Source organism: Echinops telfairi, unplaced genomic scaffold (genome assembly GCF_000313985.2).
Source record: "Echinops telfairi isolate 266 unplaced genomic scaffold, ASM31398v2 ScPeMD7_23;HRSCAF=83, whole genome shotgun sequence".
Taxonomy (NCBI): Eukaryota; Metazoa; Chordata; class Mammalia; order Afrosoricida; family Tenrecidae; genus Echinops; species Echinops telfairi.
The window spans coordinates 59,387,280-59,397,217 of NW_022103920.1; the positions used below are offsets into that span (position 1 = coordinate 59,387,280).

General features: G+C 38.6%; 1 protein-coding gene across 2 annotated transcripts in view; it reads left to right on the forward strand.

The window, feature by feature from the left end:
- VPS50 (VPS50 subunit of EARP/GARPII complex) overlaps nucleotides 1-9,938 on the forward strand; it is a 131,351-nt gene that overhangs the window by 37,523 nt on the left and 83,890 nt on the right. For both annotated transcript variants that reach the window (XM_004702659.3, XM_045288778.1), the window contains exon 9: nucleotides 146-228. In XM_004702659.3, coding sequence (XP_004702716.1) covers nucleotides 146-228 — 83 coding nt within the window. The remainder of the gene's footprint in view (nucleotides 1-145; nucleotides 229-9,938) is intronic.

The following is a 9,938-nucleotide window of genomic DNA, read 5'->3' on the forward strand; positions in this document are numbered from 1 at the left end:
TCCTCATATATAAATATATTTGCATATGTACATGTCTTTATCTGGACCTCTATCAATGCCCTTTGCCTCCCAGCGCTTTCCTCTATTTCCCACTGATTTTAAGAAAAATGTTCTAGCTTAATGACATCTGCTTTCCCGTCTTAAGGAGGAAGACTATCCAGGAGCTATTCAGTTGTGCCTGGAATGTCAGAAAGCTGCCAGCACATTTAAACATTACAGTTGTATAAGGTAAGGCAGTACAAAATTTCATAGCCGACTTTATTTTCAGGTTTAGTGTGGGCTGTGTGACATACTGTCTTAATAAACATAAAAAGTTATTGAGCACTGAAAGTAAGAATATGTTGTTCTATATTGGAATTCTTGTTTATGAATGAGCACTACAGTAAAACTACAACTAATGCTTCCTAAGATTTGAAAGATTAGATACTGTATATCATGCCTTTTTGTCACCTCAGTAAATCTTTATTTTCATATTTCCAATTGGATCTTCTCCAGTTTTATCAAATAGTAATGAAGAATCAATGAATTTATTTATATCTCCCATTGAAAATTCTTTTTCCTTAACTTTGTTTAACTTGTCAGTATTGGGAGTGTTACTGCAGCTTGTTAAGATCCAGATGGTTTGGATATTTGGCTCACATAATAAGAATTCTGCAAGATTTAAGTGTGACAGTAGTTCATATAAGGGGACTTAAATGATAATGGATTTTTTAAAGAAAGTTTTTAAAGCCCTCTTGTCTAATAACTAAACTTATAATATTTAAGTGTTGGCGTTTTAATGTTCTCTCTCTTTTGTTTAAGGTTTTATAAAATGTATAGTACAAAAACAGCTGTTACCAGTTTTAACTTTTGGGTTGGCTTAAAATGAAGGGTTTGCATTACTGGGGAAAGTTTCCAGGAAAGGGAAGTTGTTTCACAATGTAATCTTCATCCCTATAAACCCATCCCAAAATTCATCATCTAAGTCAAGTAATATGCTTGCTGTGCAATCCAGTTTCAAATTAAGCCCTGTACCAATCCCAGAATGCAACCCCTTTCATCTTTTTATATGGAAATTTGGGCACTTAGTGAACATGACTCACTGCTAGTCTAGATGTTGATAGCAATTAACTGAATAATAGAAGAAATATGATAGAGCAACATTAATGTTTGAATTAACATTTTCCTTTTGATATACTCTAAGACCTAAGTCTCTGTTGAATAGGTTCAAACAAAACCCAGTCAATTTCAACTCATAGTGACTTCAACTCATAGGACTTCTGAGGCTGTGAATCCATGTGGGAGCAGACAGCCTCATCTTTCTCCTGTGGAGTGGCCAGTGGGATTGAACTGCTGACTTGGAGGGGGTGCTTTAGGGAGGAGGAAACTGATGGTAGAGTGGAAGCATTGGGATTCAACACTGAGAATCATGGAAGGCTTGTAGAGGAGGCCCTGGGGGAAGAAGAGTCAACCAAGTCAAAATCTATAAGGAGCTGTGGAGAACAGATATCCAAAACGCATTGCCTTCCAGTTGATTTTAACACACAGTTATTCCATATGACAGAGTAGAACTGCTCCATGGGGTTTCTGAGGCTGTAACTTTTTGCAGGAACAAACAGCCTCATCTTTCTTCCTCAGAGTGCGTGGTGGGTCTTGTGATAAGCAGTCCAATACTTAACCCACTGCACATAGCTCAGGGATCTTTAGGAGACACCGGGCACTAAGAAAAACAGACTCTAGCAAGGTAAGGACTGAAAAGTGTCTATTGAATTTTTAGTAGCAGAGAAGTCGCAGTGAAACAAGTGGAACGGAGATAGCGGGAGTGCTTATTGCACAGTTTGAAGAAGGTAACCAGTGCCACTGATGACGGCCTCAAACCCTGTTAACCGGAATGAGTGTTGCTGGGTCTATTCTCACTTAAAATGCTGTTTTTAAAAGATCATAGCGAATCTTTGCAGGGACAGATTTGGGAGCTGGTTGAAGTATACGCTGAAGTGTAAGATGAGGACATTTTGAAAGAGAGGAATAGTGTTAGCTAACTTGAAGGACATACACTAAGATAAAAGACATTTTATTCTAACATTGTTGTGTTGTGCCTTTATTGATGTCATTTTTATTCTGAGCGTTTACTTTTCTTTCTTTTGTTGTGCTGTCTTCTGTTCTTCCAAACACAATAACTACCTTTTTAAAAAAATCCCTGTCAGCTGAGGCTGATCAGTCAGGATTTATCAGCACTCTAAAAATTTATGTAATTGACCTGAGTTGTGGAATTTAGCCGAAGGCAAGATTTAATCATTGCTTGGACCTGAGTGAATCAGAGTGAAAAAAATCACTTGACACTTGGTAATCATGGGAGTCGTAATTAATTTCCAACTGAATTTAGACACTCTCATTTTCTTTAACATTTAAATTCACTTTCATTTCTGTCAATGCCCAGAGAATCATAAAATGCGTTCCCTTTAGACGTGTTCTCTAAGAGGTATGGATGTCTTAGTGAGGTTTGGGGTTTTAGGACGAAGATGCACCCCATGATCCAGAACCATTTTTGGATTCTAGTGTGGTTTTTATTCTGTGGGCACATTCATCTGTCAGGAAAGTATTTCTGTTCTTGCATCACTTAATATCCCCTTGGTAGATCTTAGTGTCCTAGCTTCTTAGTCACGTCTCGACTTTATTGGAAATAAGGTTTTTGGTCAAGGGGCAGAGACCCTTTGGTCTTAGGAGAAGCAATTGGAAATGATTATAGAAAACTGACTCTTAGGATTCTGAAAGTAGAAAAAAAAATCCACATACTTCTGTAAAAAAAGAACCACTGATTTTATTTCCAGTAGATCTGTTTATATAACTATATATCTTTTGAAAACAATCATTGTAAATTAGGTGGGAGTTACATTTCAAACATTAACTTTGTATTCAACAGTTCAAACTTTGTATTCAGCAGTTCAAATCAGACCCCCCACATATCTTGCCCTTCACCCATTCCTGAATCTCTCTTCTCCCACTTATGGACTACTTACTATCTTCCATTCGATGCAAGTTGACACTTGTCAACAGTCTAGCCCCTTACTTTATCCCACTGCCCTCCCCTTAAAACAGTGGTCTGATACAATATTTGCCCCTTTTTTCATTAGCCAACTTTATTTAGTACTGCGTTCTCCAAGTCCATCCATGCCTAGAGTTGCTTTTTGGTCTCGTTTTGTTTGTTTTTTTAATACTATCTGATACACACGATTCCACTGTGTGTGTGTACCATAGTTTCTTTGTCCATTCTTCTACTGGTGGCTATTTAGGTGGTTTCCATCTTCTTGCTGTTGTGAACTGCTGCAGTGACCGTGGGTGGGCATATGTCTGTTGGTGTTATGACTCTTGCTACTCTAGGATATGTACCCAACAGTGGCATTGCTAGATTGTGTGGGATTTCTAATTTTCCAGTTGTTTGAGGTAGTGCTGTATTGCTTTCCCCAGTCCCACCAGCAGTGTGGGACTCCCTGCAGCCTCTCCAGCATTTGCTTTCTGTTGATGGTGTAAGGTGGTGTTTCAATGTTGCTTTGATTTGCGTTTCCCAGGTGTCAAGTGTTCATGAGCATTTTTTCAAATGCTTGTTGGCCATTTGGATGTCATCTTTGGTGAACTGTGAGGTCCTGACCTTTGCCTCTGTTACCTGGGGTATTCATCTTTTACTTTGTGTACGCGAAGTGCCAAGTCATATGATGGACGTGGCTGAAATGGCAGAGATCTAGTGCCTCTTTGCTAACTTTTCCTTGAGACGAGTTGTTCTGGTAGCTTTAGTAAGAGAGACTGATGCGGAAAAATAAAAGGTACTGATGTACCAGTTTTCTTGTACAACTGACAGGAGACATTTTTATGTTGTTTGGCATATTTTGAGTTGATTGACAGAGTCATATAGTTGGGGTTTACTGGGACTAAGAATCAGAAAGTGTTTATGCTAAAATACATCTGTGAATGAAGCATTTAATTCCCCCACCCCTTAAATTGGTGTAAATTAGTTTGGAGGAAAGTTATTTTTAAATGTCAAAACTGCTTTAATGTTTTTTATTTCATTTGAAAGAAACTAGTTGTGGCAATCAACAACATACATTTCCATCTCATGTGTTGAAGTTTGCACACTCTCAGAACTAGGGTTTTGAAAGCTCTACTTTAACTTTGTCTTTGCACATGTTATCAGGACAGACCGTCCCTGGAAAAGGGTCAGAGTTAAAGAGGAAGACTTTACAGGAAAAGGATTGACACAGTGGCTGCAACAAAGCCCTTCAGGAAAGTTGTGAGGGTGTCTCAGAACCTGGCAGTGTTCTGTTCTGCATAGGAGCGCAGTGGTTGGAACTGACCTGAAGGCACCTCATAACAACATACCTTAACACTAACGCAGTGTACTTTAACATCACTCCCTCCCTCCCCCGTGGAGACGGAGCTGTTTTATGGGAGTAGAAAGCCTCCTCTACTCCTGAGGAGCAGCTGGTGGTTTCAAACTGCGAAATTTGTAATTAACTGTCGCACAGGTAACCCACTATGCCACCAGGGCCCCACAACTTTAGCACAGACATGGGTACTTAATTATCGGTACATATTAAGGTATCTCTATTTTTGTCAGAATATTACAGTGTAATGAAAATTGTAGATTGTAGAAGTTTTAAAAATCTTGGCTTGTTGCATCAGCTCACGTGTACCACTAAACCGAATGTGCCTGTTTGTTTTTCTTTTTCAGGCCTTGGGCAAGTACCAGGATGTTTGCCTTAAGCAGTGTTTAAACACTTGAGTGTTTCTGCAGGCCTGTTAGCCCGATCCATTGACTGGATCCATTGGTCAGATCCCCAGTCTTTGTTGCTTGGATTACCTGGACTGAGTTATTGATAGAACCTGCGTTTGTTATTTTATATTCTAGCTCATTTCCCTCAGTCTTACTCAAACCTCATGCCATATTAAAATAAATTAACATCTACACAATGGAAGAAACAATATTTAAATGGTCTTAAAATACAGATATTTTCTTTTTCTCTCTCTCTGTCTTCTGCTTGACTCACCCTTTTCCTATTTCCTGGAATATACCACTTTTACTGCTTACTTATTTTCTCCTTAGAGTTTCAATGCTAGGTTAAATATCTTTTCCTTGATTTATCACTGCTAACTCCCCATCATAAAAGCAATAGGAATTTGATATACTTCTTTTTTCTTACATCCTCTGGGTTTTGTGTTTTGTTAGTGACATTATTTTTACTTGGTTAGATTTATAAAATATGTATTATTTTTGCAACTGCAATTAAGATTTCTGTGTTTTGTCAATACCTTACTTTTAAAAATTGAGCAAATAAGAATCTCATTTACTGTATTATGATGAAGTATTATTAGCTACAGAGTTCAATAGAGTAATTAGACATCCTTTGTCTGGAATTCAAGATGTCCCAAACGTGAAGGTCCGAATTGTTTGTAATTTCTGTCGAAGCGTCTCCACTTTTTTTGAGGTTCTACTCAGCTGTTAACGTAACCTAAGTAATACATTCCTCTTTTGTTCATGCTCTTGTCGAGTTTCGTTACACTTGGCTCTTAGAGGGTTTTATTTTTGGCAGGGGGTGGGCAGGTGGATATTAGACACGTGAGAGAAACTATCAGAGCATGATATTACTTTAACTCGCGAAAAAGCTTAAAATAAAGTTATTTTCTCCCATCAAAGGGCATTATTCATTTGTCTTCTAGCATCTTCTTTAATAGGCCAGAAATCAGATATTGTTTACATCATCTTTGTGTTGTATAACTTTACAAGTTATTTGGAAAGGTTACCCATGTCAAACCCTTTACCCTCTGATACGCAACAACAGTGAACTCCTTTTTTATTTAGTACTTATCAGCATGAGATGCTGTGTTATTTCTTAGAATAAGAGTGATTAAAATGTATTAACTTCCTAGTCACTTCTAATCACAGTTAGTTAATATGGAGCCTATGCTAGTGCAGAATAAATAAATAAATAAATCACCATAGACATTCACGTTGTGAATGGTTCATATCTCATGCCCCTGCCTGAATGGGACATACGGACATTTATAGGAATAGGAGTAGAAGCTAGACACCATTAGCTAAGGAGGACTGGCAGACGTAAGTTAAAGTTAGATTTTAATACTATTTTCTCATGAAGGCTTTATTTTCTTTAGCATTTAAAAACTGAACCAGGGTGCTTGTGATAGAATTGTAATTCATGTAAGTGTGGAGATGTTTTGAGCATATTCAACCCTTAATAGTGGGCTTTGAACTTCCTTTCTTATGAATGACTGGGCTTTGGCTTGGGCATGGGACTTATGAACGCAGTAAGGACAGAAATCTTAGTGGATCCCATGGGTTTAGGAGATCTGTTAAAATCATGCTTGAGCCATATTTCAAGGTTGTTGGTTTAGCTTCAAAGCCTTTGAAAACTGCTTTTCTCTGCTACCTATGATTAGACTGACTCCCTGGATTAGGCCTCAGAGTTAACTAAGCTGGAATTTCCAGATTGAAACATCTCCTAACCAATGGCCATAAAGTATAGACTTTAGCAGTCTATTGCTTAAATTTAGTCTAGTAATTTTAGCACTTTAAGGAATCATGGAGCCAATGTTACTGGGTTTTCAGAATCTTGGAGCATTAGAGCTAGAAGCAACCTTTAGATCCAACCCGCCTTTATGGAGGAGACCGATGGCCAACAATGTTAAGTAGTTTCACTTAAATTACATGGTTTGTAAATAAAAGACCAGGGAACATTCATTAAAATACCAATGACTTCTGTATCACCTGCTCTCCGTACTATCAGATTTGTACAAAAACCTTATTTCCAAGCAATCTTTCAGATTTGTATGTGTCTTTGGTTGGTCATTTAACATACTCCTAATTAGTTATTAATGGTTACTACTCTAGTGTTTTCTGTAATGATAGTACAAATGCACTACAGAATTGTTTGATTCATTCCATTCAGCTTGCAGATAGCCTCTGATAGTTCCTTGGCCCTCTATTTTGAGAAGTGGTAAATGTTTAAAACCATAATGTATCTTTATTTGTCAAAATACTAATAGAGCCTTTTAGCATACTTTTAATAATTGATTGAAATAGCTTGAATTCACATTTCTAAATAGTCATTAAGAACTTCTTTAAAAGCTGGAGTCAATGTGCTCATTCCTTAATAGCATAATTTTTATGCACTTTTTAAAATAGTAGTAAATTGTCAAGCTGCTGTCCTAGAATTTGAAAATATTTTTAATGAAGCCACATTTTACGTTTACTAGGTATTACATTTGGAGTAGTCTACATAGTTTATATTACTATGTTTGCATTGCTCCTTCGTGCATAGGATATAGAATCATTTTAACTATAAATAAATTAAAATCTAGATTTATAATGATTTCATAGACTTTAAAATGCTCTATTTTCTTCAGTAGAGAAATTTTAGTAACAATTACTTTCACCTGTGAATGCATTTAGATTTCTTTCTTTTCCCCCCAAATTCAAAATAGTCCCTAAAAGAAAGACTATGTTTTCCAGTTCTGAATCGCCCCTTGTTCCAGTGTTCTTGTTTCCTGTGTGGGTATCGTTAGCTGCAGCCTGAGGTGAACTTCTGGACCCCACATGAGAGAGACGGACTAGCTTTGGCTGTGCTTATCTGTCCAGGATGCCTGTGGAGTTCAGTGTCATTCTTCTAAAGCATTCTTGCTAACTCCCACCGCCATCTTTGTAGTTTTATTTACTGAGGTAGAAATAGGGGCTCAAAGAATAATACAATGTCACTATTTTTCTTATTACTGAACATTTCATTCAGCAGCTATTAGGCAACTACTTTGAGTAGATACTAGGTTCAACCCCAGATGGTCCTTATGCTGCTGCTGTTGTTAGGTGCCATAGGGTCCGTTTCAACTCAGAGCATCCGTATGCACAGCAGAACGGGTTAGCTTTCCTCGTCTACGGATTTACCGTCTTGGAGACCCATATGGGAAATTGCACTCTGTCTTATGGGATCACTATGCATTGGAATTGACTTGATCTGAGTAAGATGGGTTGGGGGGTGGGGGCGATGGGAGCAGTGTTTCTCAGCCTGGTCGTAGGAATAGAGAGAGAAGATTATAGGCTACATTGTATCCAAGAAGGGAGCTCTGGTGTGATAGTGGTTGCATGGTGGGCTCTGATCAGCAAGGTTGGCAGTTCGAAACTATCAGCAGCTCCAAGGAAGAAAACGGGGGCTTTCTACTCCCTTAAAGATTTATGGTCTTGGAAACTCACAGGGGCAGTACCACCCTGCCCTATAAGGCTGCTGTGAGTCAGCATCCGCTTGATGGCAGTGAGTTTCGTTTGGTTTTATGCCCAAGGTACTTTTACAGTCAAGGAAAAAAAAGCTTTCAAAAAATTTGTAGAAAAGTGGAAATAAGAAATCATGGAATTTCCCTTTGAACATTTTGAAGCCACCTATATAGGATAGGTGCTACTTTGTTCAACTGACAACATTAGCAGGTAGTCAAGTAAGTGGCCTGGGAAGTTAGGCCGGAGGAATGAGTGCACCTCTCTGTAAATCTTGTATGCACAGAAACTCCTTTTAGAAGGACAATAAAGCTGGTATTAGTGGTTGCTCCTTGGCAGAGTACCAGCGAAGTTGTGGGATAATGTTGATTCATAAAATCTGAAGTTATTGTCTGGGGTCTCATCTTTTTCCTCTGTGACTTAGTCATGCTCCTTGCCACTCTCATTGGTTGCTAAGCCTTTCTTGCTGATTTATGTTGTCAGCTGCCATCAAGTTGGCCCTGAGTCATGACAAGCCTACCAACAGTGGAATGAAACACTGCCTAGTGCCTGATTATTTATGGACTGGACAATGTTCCATAAGGGCAAAAAAGCCCTTATTAAGACGTAAGTTCATGGTAACTCAGGATTGTGACTCAGGATTTACAATGATTAATTTTTGGAAGTAGATTGCTAGGCCTTTTCTCCTAGTTTTCCTAGTCTGAAGATCCACTGAAATCTGTTTAAAATCATAACAACACTTACATCGCTACTGACTGATGGGTAGTGAATGTATATATTTATTGACTGGTTAGTCAAACCCGGTCTACTACATGGAGAGACGGATTTCTAGTTTTGAACTGTCAATGCTTCTATTCGGTGTATTAGAGCTCTTCCTATCTAGGAGTTCTGTTGGAGCAATGGTTCAGCACTTAGCTATTATCTGAATGGTCAACTGTTTGAACCTACTAGCTGCTCTGCAGGAGAAAGATGTGGCGTCTGCTCTGGTAAAGATTATAACCCTGAAAACCCTTTGGGGCAGTTCAGTGTCCTATAGGATATGACACTGTGCGTTGCAGTCACCTTCATTGCTTGTTTGTTTATCTATCTATATGGGCTCAAACAGATCAGCAAGTGACATCTAGCAGAAACATCAGTGCCTCAGAAGACAGGCCTGGTGATATACTTCAGAAAGATCACAGCCTTAGAAACTCCAGAGCAGTTTGACTCTGCACACGTGGGGTTACCATCATTGGGGATTTACCTCAGAGCAACCAACAATAACTGATACATGTGTAGGCATATTTGGATATCTTGGTGAAATAAACCAGAAACCAAACACTGCCAAGGAGTCCATTCCGACTCAAGACAGGCTAAACAGCCTTCCTGGGCTTCCGTGAGGGTAAGTCGGCATCATCATTATTTTCTTTGCTGAATTCTAGGTTTATGAAATAATACAAAAGTCTGTATTCATCTTTGGTGATTATGGAAGTGGTTTCTTAATGGTTTTGGTTGTGGTGGAAAACACCTGATCTGAAACAACCATGCCTATTTTGTGTGTGTGTGAGGGGGGGCGTAATTAAAATTTTTTTTTATTAAATCATTTTACTGGGGGCTCATACAACTCTTATCACCATCCATCCATCCATCCATCCATCCATCCATCCATCCATCCATCCATCCATCCATCCATTGTGTCAAGCACATTTGTACA